The following is an 18630-nucleotide window of genomic DNA, read 5'->3' on the forward strand; positions in this document are numbered from 1 at the left end:
CTGGGCGGGTAGCGCCCTCGCTTCCCATGCGGAAGGTTGCGGGTTCGATCCCCGCGTTCTCCACAGGCGATGCGTTCACTTCTCTTTTACACACTCGTGGCAATGATCACCGTCAATCTATTACAAATGTTTCCATAAGTTTCAACCTCTCACCCCCCCCCCCCCCCACATTCAGACGCTGTCTTCTCGACAGAGAACAGGTCTGTCGAGAAGACAGAGTCATTCAGACTCTGAGACCCATAGAATCACTCACACACACAGAGCGAGCCATAGACTCATCACACACACAGACCCATAGACTCATTCACACACAGACCCATAGACTCACTCACATACAGAGACCCATAGACTCACTCACACACACAGAGAGAGAACCATAGACTTATCATCACACAGAGAGGGCCATAGACTCATCACTCACACACAAAGAGCCATAGACTCATCACACACAGAGACCCATAGACTCACTCACACACACACAGAGAGAGCCATGGACTCATCACACACACAGACCCATAGACTCACACACACAGAGAGCCATAGACTCATGACCCATAGACTCACTCACACACACAGAGCGAGCCATAGACTCATCACACACACAGACCCATAGACTCACTCACACAGAGAGGCACAGACTCACACACACACAGAGACCCATAGACTCACTCACACACACACAGAGAGAGCCATGGACTCATCACACACACAGACCCATAGACTCACACACACAGAGAGCCATAGACTCACTCACACAGAGAGCCATAGACTCACTCACACACAGAGACCCATAGACTCAATCACACACAGAGAGAGCCATAGACTCACAGATGGTGGGTGGTGATGGTGGTGATGGTGGTGGTGTTGATGGTGGTGGTGATAGTGGTGATGGTGGTGGTGGTGATTGTGGTGATGATGGTGGTGATGGTGGTGGTGATGGTGGTGATGGTGGTGATGATGGTGGTGGTGGTGGTGATGGTGGTGATGATGGTGGTGGTGGTGATGGTGGTGGTGGTGATGGTGGTGATGACGATGATGGTGATGGTGGTGGTAGTGATGATGATGGTGATGGTGGTCATGATGGTGGTGATGATGGTGGTGATGGTGGTGATGATGCTGGTGATGGTGGTGATGATGATGGTGGTGATGATGGTGGTGATGATGGTGGTGATGATGGTGGTGGTGGTGATGGTGGTGATGATGGTGATGGTAGTGGTGGTGGTAGTGATGGTGGTGGTAGTGATGATGGTGATGGTGGTGGTAGTGATGGTGGTGATGGTGGTGGTAGTGATAGTGGTGATGGTGGTAGTGATGGTAATGATGGTGGAGATGGTGGTGATGATGATGGTGGTGATGGTGGTGATGATGATGGTGGTGATGGTGTTGATGATGATGGTGGTGATGGTGGTGATGATGGTGGTGATGGTGATGATGGTGATGGTGGCGTTAGCGATGGTGGTGATGCTTTTGATGATGATGGTGGTGATGGTGGTGATGATGGTGGTGATGGTGGTGATGGTGGTGATGATGGTGGTGATGATGATGGTGGTGATGATGATGGTGGTGATGGTGGTGATGATGATGGTGGTGATGATGGTGGTGGTGGTAATGGTGGTGGTGGTGATGATGGTGATGATGGTGATGGTAGTGGTGGTGGTAGTGATGGTGGTGGTAGTGATGATGGTGATGGTGGTGGTAGTGATGGTGGTGATGGTGGTGGTAGTGATAGTGGTGATGGTGGTAGTGATGGTGATGATGGTGGTGATGGTGGTGATGATGATGGTGGTGATGGTGGTGATGATGATGGTGGTGGTGATGGTGGTGATGATGGTGGTGATGGTTGTGGTGGTGATGGTGGTGATGATGGTGGTGATGGTGATGATGGTGATGGTGGTGTTAGCGATGGTGGTGATGCTTTTGATGATGATGGTGATGATGGTGGTGATGGTGGTGATGATGGTGGTGATGGTGGTGATGGTGATGGTGATGATGGTGATGGTGGTGATGATGATGGTGGTGATGGTGGTGATGGTGATGATGGTGGTGATGATGGTGGTGATGGTGGTGATGGTGTTGGTGATGGTGGTGGTGATGGTGGTGATGGTCGTGATGGTGGTGATGATGGTGCAGGTGCAGGTGGTGGTGCAGGTGGTGGTGATGATGGTGATGGTGGTGATGGTGGTAGTGATGGTGGTGGTGGTGATGATGGTGATGGTGGCGGTGATGGTGGTGATGGTGGTGGTGATGGTGGTGATGGTGATGATGGTGGTGATGGTGGTGATGGTGGTGGTGATGGTGGTGGTGGTGATGATGGTGATGATGGTGATGGTGGCGGTGATGGTTGTGATGGTGCTGGTGATGGTGGTGGTAGTGATGATGGTGATGATGGTGGTGGTGGTGATGATGGTGGTGATGATGGTGGTGGTGATGGTGGTGATGGTGGTGGTGATTGATTGACCGTGGGACAAATGTTATAGCGGTGTCATAATCGTTTATAAAAGGAGGTTTTAAAAGTTGCAACACATTAAACAAAATTTTTGAATGGAGGGGATAATTGGTAGCTCGGATAGGCGAGCAATGCCCCGGTCAGAGTGGAATTGGTAAAGCGGATAAGGGCCACAGTTTGATTTGCACCGCTTAACTAATTGTGTGTGTGTGTGCGTGTGTGTGTGTACGTGTGTGTGTGTACGTGTGTGTGTACGTGTGTGTGTGTGTACGTGTGTGTGTGTACGTGTGTGTGTGTGTACGTGTGTGTGTGTACGTGTGTGTGTGTACGTGTGTGTGTACGTGTGTGTGTACGTGTGTGTGTGTACGTGTGTGTGTGTACGTGTGTGTGTACGTGTGTGTACGTGTGTGTGTACGTGTGTGTGTACGTGTGTGTGTACGTGTGTGGTACGTGTATGTGTGTGTGTGTACGTGTGTGTGTACGTGTGTGTGTACGTGTGTGTGTGTGTGTGTACGTGTGTGTGTACGTGTGTGTGTGTACGTGTGTGTGTACAGGTGGTGAATCAGGTGAGTGGTCAGTGCAGTTACCCTCTGTGGGTGTGGTTACCACTGCTAAGGAAGGGTGGTTACCACTGCTAAGGAAGGGTGGTTACCACTGCTAAGGAAGGGTGGTTACCACTGCTAAGGAAGGGTGGTTACCACTGCTAAGGAAGGGTGGTTACCACTGCTAAGGAAGGGTGGTTACCACTGCTAAGGAAGGGTGGTTACCACTGCTAAGGAAGGGTGGTTACCACTGCTAAGGAAGGGTGGTTACCACTGCTAAGGAAGGGTGGTTACCACTGCTAAGGAAGGGTGGTTACCACTGCTAAGGAAGGGTGGTTACCACTGCTAAGGAAGGGTGGTTACCACTGCTAAGGAAGGGTGGTTACCACTGCTAAGGAAGGGTGGTTACCACTGCTAAGGAAGGGTGGTTACCACTGCTAAGGAAGGGTGGTTCTCGCGGCATCGTGGATGTTGATGTTGGTGGTGCTCCGTACCAACGAGAGAGAGGCTCTAGTGACGGGCCGGGTGGCCGCGCCTCTACCCCCAGCACCACCCAACCCGTCAGCTGCTGCCCCGTGCTGCTGCTGCTGCCCCGTGCTGCTGCTGTCCACGTGAGTTGCCTCTCCTCCCCCGGCAGTCTGTGCAGACTGTGCGTGTGTCTGTGTACAGCTGGGGGGAGCGGCGGTGCAGCGGTTAGCGCTACGTCGCGCTACGAACCCGGCGACACGGGTTCGATTCCCGCTCACGGCCAACACCGGTGACGATGATCTGAACCGGTCCCGGGCCTCCCCTAAGTCGACTCAGCCTCAAAATGAGTACCTGGTGTAGCGGCGGTATGGAGTAAACATCGCTAGCACTGGGGGAGAGACCAAGGCGGTCGGGCGTGGTGCTGGCCACCCACCCCCTCGTGTGCTGTGCCGGCCTTCATAGGTGCTGCTACTTGCTACTAACAGCACTTGCCCCTACAGCCCTGTTAGAGGCTACCTGGGGTAGCTTTGTCTGTGCGTGGTGTGTGTAGTACATAGACACTGCTGCTGCTACTCGCTGGCAAGAGCACTTGCCCCAGCAGCCTTACGGAGGCTACACGGGGGACCTTTGTCTGTGCGTGTGTGTATGTGTCTGTATGTGACTGTGTGTGTGTGTGTCTGTCTGTGTGTGTGTCTGTGTCTGTGTGTGTGTCTGTGTCTGTGTGTGTGTCTGTGTGTGTGTCTGTGTGTGTGTGTATGTGTGTGTCTGTGTGTATGTGTGTGTGTATGTGTGTGTCTGTGTGTGTGTCTGTGTGTGTGTCTGTGTGTGTGGGTGAGTGTCTATATCGTAGTCAAATATTGGAAGAAGTCACCCCCTGTGAGTGGCTGGCTGAGGTGCCATCTGTTGAGGAAGTACTGAAGGCGATCCGGAGTCTGAGACCAGGAAAGGCAGCAGGCAGAGATGATCTCCCAAGCGAAATGCTGAGAGAGGGTGGCGTTTGTGTACAGACTGCCCTATATGACATCATAACAACAGTCTGGACCACTGGACGGGTTCCGCAAGATTGGAAGGATGCCCTGGTGGTCCCCCTCTTTAAGAAGGGGGACCGCACAGACTGTAACACATTACAGGGGCATCTCACTCCTCAGTGTGCCGGGAAAGGTCCTGGCAAGGATTATTCAACATCGCCTTGCTAGGCACGCTGAGGAGAGGCTTGCGGAACCCCAATGCGGTTTCAGGAAAGGGCGGTCCTGCACAGATGCCATATTTTCTGTCCGTCTGCTACAGCAGAGGTGTAGGGAATTTCAACAAGACCTAAATCTCTGCTTTATTGACCTGGTCAAGGCCTATGATACCATCAGTTGGCCTGGGCTCTGGTTTGTTCTTCGTGCTTTCGGAGTCCCTGACCCTCTGCTCACGATCATTAAGGACCTTCATGATGGTGAGCGGGCCCGGGTAAAACTACGTGGCCGGGAGTCAGAGCCTTTCCCTGTACACCTTGGGGTGCGGCAGGGATGTCTTCTGGCTCCCACATTATTTAACATCTATTTTGACCGAGTAGTTCGTGAAGCGTTCAATAGCTGTATTGGGGGAATTTCCGTTTGGTACAGATAAAATGGGAGGCTGATCGACGCCCGGATGCGATCAAGGGATGGCTCCTTATTGGTCAACCACGTTATGTATGCCGATGATTTGGTAATAGCTGCTCATTCAGAAGAGGAGTTGGAGACGCTGCTGCTGAGACTGGAGCGTGCCACTAAGAGGTGGGGCCTTACCATCAGCCCCACCAAAACTAAGCACCTGCCTGGGTATTTTGTGCCATCGGACACTCCACCCCCACAACTCCCGATCGGTGATGGGGCAGTTGTGGAGAGAGTGGAGAGTTTCCCATACCTGGGCAGTGTGCTTATGACCGGCTCCAGTTTAACAGCAGAGGTCTCACTCCGAATCAGTCGAGCGGCAATATCTTTTCATCGGTTGCGTAACGCTGTGTGGAAGCTACCTGGTCTGTCACTCCGCACGAAGCTTCAGGTCTTCTCGGCCACAGTCATTCCCTCCCTTTTCTCTGCGAAACGTGGACCCCCCTAATGGAGCATCTTCGCTGGTTGGAAACATTTAGGCTGGCCTGCCTACAATCCATCCTGGGTTTAACCAGGCTGGATTGTGTGAGGAGCTCACAAATCCTTGAAAGATCTGGGCAAAGTCCCATCGGTGAGCTCCTCCGGCAGGCAAGGCTGCGTTGGCTGGGTCATGTAGCCCGCATGCCCAGCCACCGCATGCCTAAGCAGCTTTTGTTCGGCCGGATCGAGGGGGCTAAGCGGGCGCGGCACGGGCTAGAGAAGAGATGGAGTGATGTGGTACAGGAGGACGTGGAGCTGAGTGGACTTGCCGATGACTGGTACCAGCGGTGTCAAGATCGGCTTCTGTGGAGGAGGCTCGTGAAGGACGCTACTGGGCAGTTGGAGGCAGTCGCCCTCCAACAACAACGGAGGGCGGAGGAGCGACGCTCACAACAACGAGCGGAGCGCCGGGTGGCTAAACCACAGCAAGTTAATACAGTAGGGGGTACAGGTGGTGCATCAGCCAGTCACCTCAGTCATCTCGGTCATCTCGGTCAGTCGACCCGTGGCACCTGCTGGGTCTGCCCCGTGACCTCCTGCCAGCGGGCGTTCGACACTTCAAGGTGCACTTGGCCTGGCACAAGCGTCGTGGTGACGTCACCACCACTTAATGGCGGTTGTTGTTGTTCTGTGTACATGTGTCGGTGTGTACATGAGTGTGTGTACACATTATGAGTGTGTGTGTACACATGTGTGTGTATGTACACGTGTGTGTACATTAGTGTGTGTACTCATGATGAGTGTGTGTACACATGTGTGTGTACACATGTGCGTGTGTGTGTGTTCATGTGTTGCCTCTACGAAGACTCTGTCTCCCTGCAAGAACACTACACTCGTAGTGGCAGACACACCCACTCGACGCGTGCTGTCGTCTCTTGGTGACATGTCCTTGATCACCTCGCGAGGAGTCTGGCCTTTGCTGGGCGATGACCGCGGCGATACCACCACCGCTTTGCAGTGAATGGCAGTCGTTTCCTTGAGTGTCAATGCTAAAGTTCCTAGAAAATCCAACCAATCGTGCATTATAAAGGTAACACAACGCCAATGAAGTGCATGCCGTTTTTATTAAAATGTCAAAGGATAACAGCAGAACCAGACTTTGACATTTGCTCACATTGTATTATGCCAAGTGATAAAAGGGGCGGGGGGAGGGGGTTTGCGAAATATCCAAGACTCTGGACTTGACACTTTGGATGAGGAGAGGGTTAGAGATTTAAAATAATAATAACTGGCAAAAACAGTCTTGAAATCTGGCCACAAATCTTCAGGAAGTGAGAAATGTTGCTAGGACGTGCATCTCAAGAGACAGACTGACACACAGATGGCCCCATCGCACCGACACCACAAGGCATCATTGATATGTACAATTTCCGACGATTTTCCCCTCCTCCCCCCGCATCTTAGTCCATTTTCTTCTTCTTCTCGGCAAACAAAACACGTGGAATTGTGATAACTGGTTTCTAGCACCGATTTAGACTTGGCAGTTTTCGCGAAAGGCTTTTTTCGCAAACATTTCCCTGCTTGCGTGTGGTCTGCACGGTTTCACAACGTACCGTGTTTCAACTTGGCAATGGCAACAAAACAATATAGACCTAAATACTATAACAAGAAGAAAACATGTAAGGGGTCGGGCATTTATTCCATCTCTAATAGCGTGCAGACACACAGGGGGATGTTTGCATCTTTAGAGGAGTCGTTGATGTTTGCATCTGCCAAGGTGTGCTGGCTCGCTCAAGTTTTAATTTCAACTTTGGCAAAAAATTCATTTTCATTCATTCAGCAGCTCATCTTACAAAAATGGAAGCGCTTAAATCATCTAAATACATTTTCCATAATGTTTTGCCCTTTAACCGACAGAATTAATTGAGAAAATGCATGTTACGCAATGTATTAATGAAAACATTGCCTCTCGGGGCTTTCAAACAACATCTCATTGCTAAACTTAAAGGCCCGAGAAGCACTCCGCAGACATTTGAAACGTAAACATTTACGCACATTGCAATACATTGCAATACATTAAATAGCACCAAATATTTCTGCACCTGCCGAGGGAAACACGAACAAAACAGTCAGTCAGCAAGAAAACCACAAAATAATACAATGAAGAATATAACCAAAATCATCTCGTTATAAAATGGCTGCCACATCCTGCCTAACCATGCAAGTGGAGTGGCTTTCATGAGCTTTAGCAAGATCCTAAACATGCCCTTCACGCTTGGGTAAAGGTGCGGCCCTGCAGTCGATCGCTTTACTAACACCGCTGCCGCTAGGAATGCCTCAACTAGAGGGAGCTTTAGAAAGCTCACGTCGTAGGTATGCTGTTGAAGTGGTCGCAAACGCCCACCACACTTCACCCCGCCACCGATCGACTAACCGCATCGATGGGTTGGGGGGTTAGAGGTGGAAAGGGAGAACTTTGAGGGGGCCATTTTGTGTAGCAATGGTAACATTTCATTTGGGAAACACCACAGACGGGGTACATTCGGCCCTCTAAACCATTAATTTCGACATCCATCCGAGCCATTACACTCATCCACATATATTACGAGCAATTTAATGCTTGTTCACCCAGGAAAGGCCTCAAAGAGTCATGAACTTTTTTTGAGAAGGGTCCTGCCAAGTTTTCACAGTCGGGGGGTACAACTGTGTAATGGTGTGGGGTAGTTTTTCAAATTCGACAAATTCGGACCACGATTCTTGCCCCGCAGTGGCTTGCGCCTGCTGTGAATGACATCACAGGATCTTCAAAGCAGCTGGCGCGCAGTGCTTCTCTGGTAAGCGAACACCACGGCATTGACCAGGGCGGCCGCTGGACTCTGTCCGTGAGCTCCTGCGATGAGCAGCGGACGCCGCTGCCGCCACGTCAGTGTCACCATCTGGGGAGGAGCACAAGAAGCAACTCGCGATTTGTTCATCGAATCGAGAATTTATTCTTGGGCAACCACTACGTGAAAATGCAGTCTAGAGCGGCGTGCAATTATTGTTATTTTTAATGGAACTGACAAAAGCCAAGGCTTTCAACTTATTCTTAGGTTTTTTCGGTAAAGTCACGTAGGTAAAACATTAAAATTAAAAAAAGTAAAATAAAATAAAAATCACGACGTTTCGGAGGCAACACAAGCCTCCGTCTTCAGGTGGAACCGTCACAGCCACGACAGCCGTATCAAGTAAATGAGAGATTGCAGGAGCTACCACTCCGTTTATATAATGGTTGGAGAGGGGGGAACGTCGTGATTTTTATTTTATTTAACTTTTATTAATTTTAATGTTTTACCTACATGGTGACTTTACCGAAAAAACCTAAGAATATGAATCCTTGCAGTCACGAAAGCTTCAAATCTAGAATTAAGGCTTTCAACGTCCCGCAAAGAGTCACACATCTCTCTCAGCAACAGCTACCTCAAAAGCAGACGATTCTGAACAAGCCAGGACAAGTTGTTGGCAACCCACCATCCACTTGGAAGCCACACACCAGCTAGCACAACAGTGCTGATGTCCCCCACAAATATACCACCACCACCACCCCCCCGAACATCGCTTGTTACGAGGAATGTAATGATGATGGGAATAATCCCAGTCCCCTGTCCCCTGGGGAGTTATCATCTCGGGGGGTTTTGGTTCGGCGTGAGCCCTTAATAAACGTGGCGTGAGCCCCTAACAGCAACCTGCCGCGGAGTCGTGAGTAGCGCTACAACAGTCACAAGGACTCTCCAGCCACGTGGCCTTGTGCTGAACAACGTGCACGTGGGTTCTGCGCTCGCAGTTCCTGTTCATCACAACTAAATCAGAATGGGACGATCTTCATTTGAACTCGGATGTATATCGCATGATGATACTGTCAAAACAAATGTTGGTTGTAATGTAGAGATTGCAATCTAATTGTATACATATATTGATGTATATGTGGATATACTGGATACACAATACAAAGTCAAGACAAAGTTTCCCTGTCGTGGCCAATGAAGGCCGGCACGGCACTTCAGGGGTGGTTTGGGTGGCCAGCACCACAGCCTGGTGGCGATGTTTACACAATGCACCAGGTGCTCATTGAAGGCCGAGTCGGCCTAGGGGATGCCCGGAACCGGTTCAGATAATCGTCACCGGTGTCGACCTCGAGCGGTAATCGAACTCGGGTGCCCGGGCGACCTAGCGCAGTGCGCTAACCACTGTGCCACCGCTCCCCCCGCACTCCACATCCACGCGTGTGCATATGAAGGACTTCCAATCAATGCTCCGAGGACACGTCGCCTAGTCGTGCATTGCTCACGGTACTCGGAAACACAACGGGACGCCGCTATAAACACAACGCGTGAATCGCAGCTTTATATTCCAGGAGTGGCTGTGAAAACAATTCTGTTTTGGAATAGGGGCTCGGTTATAGCCAACTTATAAAATCAATTACGGCCACACTCTCACTGCACCAATGGGTGACGGCCTCGCCACGCCGTATGGGCTCACGGGGGGATCCAGGATCATACTTGGCCACGATGCCGAGTGAGGGTTGTGTTTGGTGATTGGTGGGGAAAGCAGGAGCGGTTCTGACGTCACTCACAACTAATGCTCGCCGTGGCCTGGAGTCGAACTCGGGCTGCCAGGCTCGGAGCACAGCGCCGCACTCCAACCCGCCGTACTACAGCAACACGCCGCTCGGCTTATTCACAAGCACGCACCACGGGCTTGACTAAATCGAGTATGAAGTCTAATCCGTACAACGGGAATCCAACAACAATAGTCGTACCCAGTGATAGAGAGAGAGTGTAGTGATGATGATGATGATGCGAAGTGCAGAGAAAAGCTTTTACCTGCAGCAGCAGCTCCCTGTTGTCCCCTCTATGGGGGAAGCGGTGGGCGCGTCGCCCACCGCTTCTGTGCATTCTCTTTGGCGCTGGGATCACGGCAGGCACACTCCTTCTTGCGGTCACAACTGGCTGGAACGGTGATCACCTGCACGCACACACAAAAAGGCACACCAACACCACACAGACACGTACAATCGATTAACTCTTCGAGTGTGAGGAAAACGGTGCCAAATTAAACGCAAAATGCAGTTTTAAAGAAACGAGTATTTGGACCTAGATTTAAAAGTGCTTTGCTAAAGTCACTTCCTAAGATCGTGAGGAAGAGAGTCCCAGACGGTCGTAGAAGCGCATGTCTAATTGCCAAAAGCTCCCGCGAGGAAGACCGCGGTTTGCGTAATGGTCGATGCTCCTTGACGAGATCAGAAAGGCATTGTGGGTCGTCATTTGTGTCAAGCGCTTTGTGTGTAGAGAGTGCGACCTGACCATGTGTGCGAGTGCAGCGTGGGCGTGCGACTTGGCCACCTGTTTGAAGGCGGATGTGGACACGCAACAATCCCCTCCGTCGTAGTGGCAGTAGGCGTTGTTGTTTACCGGGTCACAGTACCCATCGCCGACCCATAACTGAAGACCACACACGTGCACACACAGCCCACGTACAAATCACGCACGGTAACGATGATACAGATGCGCCTTTTGTTTTACAGCAGAGCAACCCTGAGTCTCTGGAAGGAGTGGGAACAATTATGTCAGTTCATCAAATGATGTTGATTCTTAAACTCATGACGCATGCAGTGACCTGACGGGCCTACACACATTGTGTTGTTAATGAAAGCCAGACGCAGCAAGTGCTATTTTATAATTATCACCGTACATATATTATATGCTCCGTGTTGCAATGGTTAGCACAGCTTAAATATTGGTTCGAATTTCTTAAATCCCCCCCCCCGGCCCACCTCCGTCCATCCCACGTGTTATGGAATAAAGTGTGGGCCAACTCCCAACTCGTAACAAGACGCCTGGCCGGCATTGGAAGAGTAGGCCAAGACACCCTCTAGAGGGGCTCTCCAGAGTGGAGGCCATTCTGCCAGCAGCGGTGGCGTTAGCAAGACATTGCAAGGTTTCATCTTCACCTCGAGAAAAGAGACAAAGATCCCCCGAACAAACAGTCGGGGCAAGTGCTGTTAGCGAGTAGCAGCACCTGTGAAGACCGCAACGACACACGAGGGGGGTGGGTGGCCAGCACCACGCCCGGCCGCCTTTGTCTCCCCAGTGGCGATGTTTACACACCGCTACACCAGGTAACTCATTTGAGGCCGAGTCGACCTAGATAAGGCTCGGAACCAGTTCAGATGGTCATTGCTGGTGTTGGCCGTGAGCGGGAATCAAATTTGGGGGTTCGTAGCGCAGCACGCAAACCACTACACTACCACTCCCCACTAACGTGTGTACTGTATACACACACTACACTCCCACTAACGTGTGTACTGTATAACACACTACACTACCACTAACGTGTGTACTGTCTACACACTACACTACCACTAACGTGTGTACTGTATACACACACCTACACTACCACTAACGTGTGTACTGTATACACACACACACTACCACTCCCCACTACTGTGTACTGTATACACACACTACACTACCACTCCCACTACCTGTGTACTGTACACACACTACACTACCACTCCCCACTAACTGTGTACTGTACACACACACTACCACTCCCACTAACGTGTGTACTGTATACACACACTACACTACCACTAACGTGTGTACTGTATACACACACTACTACCACTCCCACTAACGTGTACTGTATACACACACACACTACCACTCCCACTACCTGTGTACTGTATACACACTACACTACCACTCCCACTACTGTGTACTGTATACACACACTACACTCCCACTAACCTGTGTACTGTACCACACTACACTACCACTCCCCACTACCTGTGTACGTGTACACACACTACACTACCACTCCCACTAACTGTGTACTGTATACACACACTACACTACCACCACTACTGTGTACTGTATACACACACTACACTACCACTCCCACTAACTGTGTACTGTATACACACACTACACTCCCACTAACTGTGTACTGTATACACACACTACACTACCACTAACCTGTGTACTGTATACACACACTACACTACCACTAACCTGTGTACGGTATACATATGAAGTACCCTTGAAGACGCTTGGACACCGTTGTAAGGCACACGTGTTTATTTACACAATGGTCGTACAGCACTAGAGGGGTGTATCGGCCCCCTCACCCGTATAACTGGGGATACCCTCTAGCTATCCCTGACCTACCCGAGTCCTCCACTAACGGGCTAGGGGAGGCTGTCTGGCCCGACACTGGTCAGTCGGGCTACGGTACCCGGAGTCCCAGAGTACTAACTCTGGTTCACGGGACCACGCCACTGGCTCCGTCCTGCGCTGCCCTTATAAGGGCGGCGTCCCAGGGGAGTCCAGGGCCTATCTGGTCGATCTTCCGTCTTCCCCTATTTACTCTAAGACTGAACCCCGAGCTCTCTGGCTCATCCCCTTTTATACTCCCCCAGAGGATCACAACCCCCCCTCACGCCGCCCGGTGCGGACGTCGTTGCGGCACCACCCCGTGTACTGGCGGAGTCCCCGCCCACTGTTTTGTCATCCGTTAGATCCTATGCAAACAGCCCTACACAAACAGCCCCTCTGTAACAGCCCTACATCACCCCCCCCTGTACAGCTCGCAGCCGTCCCGGCTGCAACAACTTCAATAAAGGTTTATTAACCCCTTGATCTCCGCGTGTGCCTCAAAAAAACGTTTTTAACCATAACGTGAAGGGAACAACAAAAACCAACAACCCGAAGGGAAACAATCCGACGCACCCCCCTGAATAAACACGAATTCCGTAAGAGCGACGTATATACAGTTTTAGCAGGGAACCCCTAGCACACACGCAACACAACACAATGTGGCAGGAGCTCCCCACCGACGCAGCACCCCGCAACCATACACAAGAGAAATAAGTCTCCTTTAATGCATTATAAGAGTCTGCGCATTTTTGCGCGCGTCCTTGCTGCAGGCCCGTCACACGGGGCAACCCCGGATGGCGGACCGCCCGGTGGCAGCTGTTCATTCCGTATTGAGTCCGCGTTTGACGTCGCGAGACCCTCGGCATCCCCCGTAGCGGTGGTTGGGTGCGAGCCCGTCAATCCCGGTGCACCTGTGGGCGGGACAGCTGGCGACACGTCAGGCGAGGGCAGCAGAGACGGACCCTTGAGTCGGCCGACCCCCCACGTTTGGCCACGCGTGTGTAGAGTGGGGCCTCGCACCGCAACGAATGGTTTAAGTCTCGAGGGGTGCACAAACCACGGCGCTTCCCCCATTTGATGCGAACACACTGAGGCCGCAGAACCTCGACCACCTCGACAGGACCCCTCCACGGCCGCCCCAGTTTAGAGGATGTCGCGAGTGGTACCTGGGGGCAGTGCAGCCATGCCCTGTCCCCCGGCTTCCACTGCAGCACGTGCGCGCGACCCAGTCTGAGGCGCTCATTTGCCTTCTGACGCTGTTCTGAATTTAGCATGGCAGCAACCCCGCGTGCAATTCCCATGCGTCGGCATCACCCGATCCCCGCCCGCCTCCCCGGCGCGACGGCGCAACGCGAGGAGGGAGGTATCCTCCATCTGGAGGCGCCCCCATTCCTGAATGTGCAAACCCAGCAGGGAATCTTTCCCTTGTTGTTCAATAGAATTTGGAACAACTGTCCCGCCGTCGGCGGCGGCCGCAAGGACCGGAACCGACATGTCCCCTGCTGGCTTGCAACGTCCCGACCCCAGGAGGCATGCACATTCTGAGGTGGTTGGCATGCGCGACAGAGCGTCCGCGTTGGTGTGGCGAACGCCCTTACGGTAGGTGGTTTCGAAATCAAAATCCTGGAGGATCTCCAACCATCGGGACAATTGTCCCGATGGCTGTTGAACTCGCAGGGCGTACTGCAGTGCCGCATGATCTGTGCGGACGGTGAAACGCCGACCGTACAGATATGGGCAATACTGTTGGATGAAATAGACAATTGCCAACAGTTCTCTGCGGGTGACACAATATCTTTGCTCTGTGAGACAACACCCGACTGCCGTACGCAACCACCCGTTCGACGCCGTCAACCACCTGGGAAAGCACGCCCCCAATACCCGTGTTGCTCGCATCGGTGTCGAGCAGAAACGGTTTTGAAAAATCGGGGTAAATCAAGGGAGGAGCTTTTACCAGGGCGTCCCGAAGGGAGCAAAAAGCAGCCTCCTCCTCCTGACCCCAGTGGAACCGAACCCCTTTTGATGTTAAGGCGTGTAGGGGTTTGGCAATTGTTGCAAAGTCGGCGACGAACCTCTGTAATACGACGCGAAGCCGACGAAACTCCTGACCTCTCCCACCGAGGTGGGAGTCGGCCAGGAGCTGACACACTGCGTTTTGGCGGGATCGGTAGCAATACCCGAGCGCCCTACGATGTGGCCCAAATAACGCACGGAATCGCGTAACAAATGACATTTTTGGGGCTTGAACTTCAAATTAGCAGCCCGCATCTTTAGGAAAACCGCCCGCAACCTCTGGAGATGTTCGTCAAAAGTTTTAGCGAAGACAATAACGTCATCCAAATAAATCAGGCACGACTCCCATTGCAATCCAGCCAAAACCAATTCCATCAAACGCTGGAAGGTTGCCGGCGCTGAGTGTAAGCCCATCGGCAACCGGTTGAATTGGAACAGGCCGTGCGGTGTACGGAAAGCAGTTTTAGGTTTCGATTCATCATCCAGAGGAAGCTGCCAGAATCCCGAAAGTAAATCCAGCGTGGAGAAGAATCGCGCTCCCGCCAAGGCGTCCAGCGATTCGTCCATCCGTGGGAGCGGGTATGCGTCGGCAACCGAAATTTTGTTTAGGCGCCGAAAATCAACGCAAAACCGCAACGAGCCGTCCTGCTTTTTAACCAGGACGATCGGCGCTCCCCAAGGGCTGGTAGAGGGAGAAATAATGTCGGCGGCTAACATGTCATCAACGGCCAATTTGACATGGTCCTTTTCGGCGGGACTCAACCGAAACGGATTTTGGCGAATTGGCGCGCTGTCACCCGTGTCAATATGGTGACGCAGCAGATGAGTACAACCCAAATCGTATTATTCCGACTAAAAACGTCGGAAAATTCCTGCAGTAGCGATCTAAGCTGTTGGCGCTCTGAATTTGACAGGTCCGTCGATCCCGCAAAAAGCGCGTCGAGCCACCCGTCATCGCTGTCCGAATGTGGGTGCAGTCGGGCGGCGGTGCCGACATGATTCGCAACCGGTTCCTCGCAGGGCATCGGCGTCGCGTGCGCAAGCACCGTCCCTTGAGGAACTACAACAGTTTGCGATCCCACATTGAGGACCGCGATGAAAGGGTCCCCATCTCCCCTCACAACGGTCAGGGCCGGAATCAAATGCGGTCCACTAACCCCGGCCCTAGACGGTCCTAACAGGATTCCCTGGGCCCCGATGCCCTCCGCGAAGGGCCGACGAAGTCTTAGAGGTACTAGCATTGAGCTCCCGGCGGCACACGAACCGTTTCAACGACGGACGCTGGTATAGTTACGAACGCCGTCCGAATCACAGTAGGAGAAGGCAGGAACGCCATGCGCCGTCCCGACGGGAGCTCAATGCATCCCTGGTCTATTAAAATGCGAATCGGCATTTTACCCAAGAAGTCCGTCCCCAGCAGGCACGGAACCGCCAGCGAGGAGGAAACAAAAATCGGGCCTGATAATTTGATATCCCCGATACAAATTTGCGCTCGAATCTGTCCAATGATGCCAAGGGAGCCCCCGTTTGCCGCATAGAATGGGACGTTAACTGGCAGTAAGGGACGGCTTTGGACAGGTAAAATGTTGTAAATTAATTCGGAAATAATGGTCGCCGATGCCCCCGTGTCGACCAGGATGCGTACCTCAACCCCGTCAATGTGTCCCACGACGGCCGACGACCCCGACGATGCGGCCACAACGCGATGGGCCAACGCAGACCACTGCCCGGGCTCGATTCGAGTCCCCACAGTGGTGCGCGCCGACCCGTCGCGATGCAACGTCGTCCCCCCATTCGTTGCGATGCGAGAGTGTGCGACAGGTGTGTGTTTTGACCAAACATGTGTGGTGCCGCGACTCGCCGGATCATGTTGATGGAGCTTGGGAGGAGGAGGAGGAGGCCCGGCGTCCTGGCGAGGCGTCGTCCCGCACTGTCGGGGAGAGCGGCACCCCGAGGCGACATGGCCTCGGACGCCGCAGTTGAAGCAACGCGGGAGCGCCGGCGGCGATGACGGACGGTCGAAGCGGCTCGACCCATCCCGGCCCGACCGTGCTCCCGTCCCCTGCTGCCGACGATGGTTGACGGCGAAAACCTCCTCCGCGGGAGGGTGGCTGCCGCCACCGCACGCCCGGCCGCTGCCCTGCTGGCCTTCCGCCGCTGTGACAGCAGGTTGGCGTGGAGGAGCCGCGCCGCTTGTAGGGAAGTCATCTCCGTATCCTCCTGTGCAACGACGGCGATGTCCAGGTCGTCTGCCAGCAGGAGGATTTTTCTGTCACCATGGCGTCGACCCCGTCCTCGTCCATGCGAGGAAAGGCTGTCTTGGCCAACGCCAGGAGACTTGTTCTGTATGCCAGGGGCGACTCCTTCGTGCCCCGCTGGCGGTCGTGTAGAACTGCTGCCTGCATTCCGCGGAAGGTCCGTAGACCCCGGCCAGCAGCTGCAGCGCCAACGGTAGCGTAGAGCGCTTCTCCTTCGCGCCGATGTGAGGGCGGCGAGCGCGTCGCCGTCGAGGAGCGCCGGCAGCGCGCAGAGAGCTTCAGCATCCGTCCATTTGGCCATTTCTTGGTGGGCGAGGAAGCGTCGCTGGAAGCCGCCCCAGTCGCCTTCTGCGCCCACAAATTCTTTAAGCGGAGGCAGTCTTTGGTGCAGCGCAGCGGTTGCCGTGGAATCCCGCGGGCTGCTGTCTCCCCGACTGCTGTGTTCGGCGCGAACGGCAGATGGTATCGCCTGTCGCAGCCGTGATGACGCGCCCTCCTCCGTCGTGACGCGGCAGCCCCAGCGCGGCCGATGTCGGACCCGAGGTTCAGGCTGGCCACGCCCCTAGCGGCCGCCGCATCGATGGCGGGAAATTCAAAGTTTGAATCTTCGGAAATGGCGGGAAGGCGCTCCGGACGCCGGCTCCCCTCGCCCCGCGGTGGACCACCAGCCCCCAGCCGCGTGATGCTCTCCAGCGTGGCGGCAGCGGCGTAAAGCAGTTCAGCCAGCCTCTCGTGAGCCAGCCTCAGCTCGTCTGTCTGCGGCCCCTCTTCATGCCGACGCTCCGGTAAGAACGCGTCCGGCCCCGGCTGCACGATGTCTTGTTGAGCCATCTCGGGCTCGACAATTTCGGCGGCGTCCTCCATTTGTTGTACTTTGGCCCGAGCTGATTGGCGCGTGTCCATGTTCGTAGTCTTCTGACACCAGATGAAGTACCCTTGAAGACGCTTGGACACCGTTGTAAGGCACACGTGTTTATTTACACAATGGTCGTACAGCACTAGAGGGGTGTATCGGCCCCCTCACCCGTATAACTGGGGATACCCTCTAGCTATCCCTGACCTACCCCGAGTCCTCCACTAACGGGCTAGGGGAGGCTGTCTGGCCCGACACTGGTCAGTCGGGCCGGTACCGGGAGTCCCAGAGTACTAACTCTGGTTCACGGGACACGCCACTGGCTCCGTCCTGCGCTGCCCTTATAAGGGCGGCGTCCCAGGGGAGTCCAGGGCCTATCTGGTCGATCTTCCGTCTTCCCTATTTACTCTAAGACTGAACCCCGAGCTCTCTGGCTCATCCCTTTTATACTCCCCCAGAGGATCACAACCCCCCCTCACGCGCCCGGTGCGGACGTCGTTGCGGGCACCACCCCGTGTACTGGCGGAGTCCCCGCCCACTGTGTTTGTCATCCGTTAGATCCTATGCAAACAGCCCTACACAAACAGCCCCTCTGTAACAGCCCTACACATACACTACACTACCACTCCCACTAACCTGTGTACTGTACACACACCACTACACTACCACTCCCCACTAACCTGTGTACTGTATACACACACACATACCACTCCCACTAACCTGTGTACTGTATACACACACTACACTACCACTCCCACTACCCTGTGTACTGTATACACACACTACACTACCAC

The 18630-nt window shown here is 53.4% G+C and overlaps 1 protein-coding gene across 1 annotated transcript in view; it reads right to left on the reverse strand.

Moving 5' to 3' along the window:
• Positions 1–8320: 8320 nt before the first annotated feature.
• Positions 8321–18630, reverse strand: part of LOC133362305 (pappalysin-1-like) — a gene marked incomplete at its 5' end in the record, with an annotated part of 30828 nt that continues 20518 nt past the window's right edge. The window contains 4 exons of the mRNA XM_061581229.1: positions 8321–8452; positions 10434–10520; positions 10859–10996; positions 17014–17162. Coding sequence (XP_061437213.1) covers positions 8321–8452; positions 10434–10520; positions 10859–10996; positions 17014–17162 — 506 coding nt within the window. The remainder of the gene's footprint in view (positions 8453–10433; positions 10521–10858; positions 10997–17013; positions 17163–18630) is intronic.

The sequence above is a fragment of the Lethenteron reissneri genome, unplaced genomic scaffold (assembly GCF_015708825.2).
Source record: "Lethenteron reissneri isolate LAM-NWPU_2019-01 unplaced genomic scaffold, ASM1570882v1 scaffold_1432, whole genome shotgun sequence".
NCBI lineage: Eukaryota > Metazoa > Chordata > Hyperoartia > Petromyzontiformes > Petromyzontidae > Lethenteron > Lethenteron reissneri.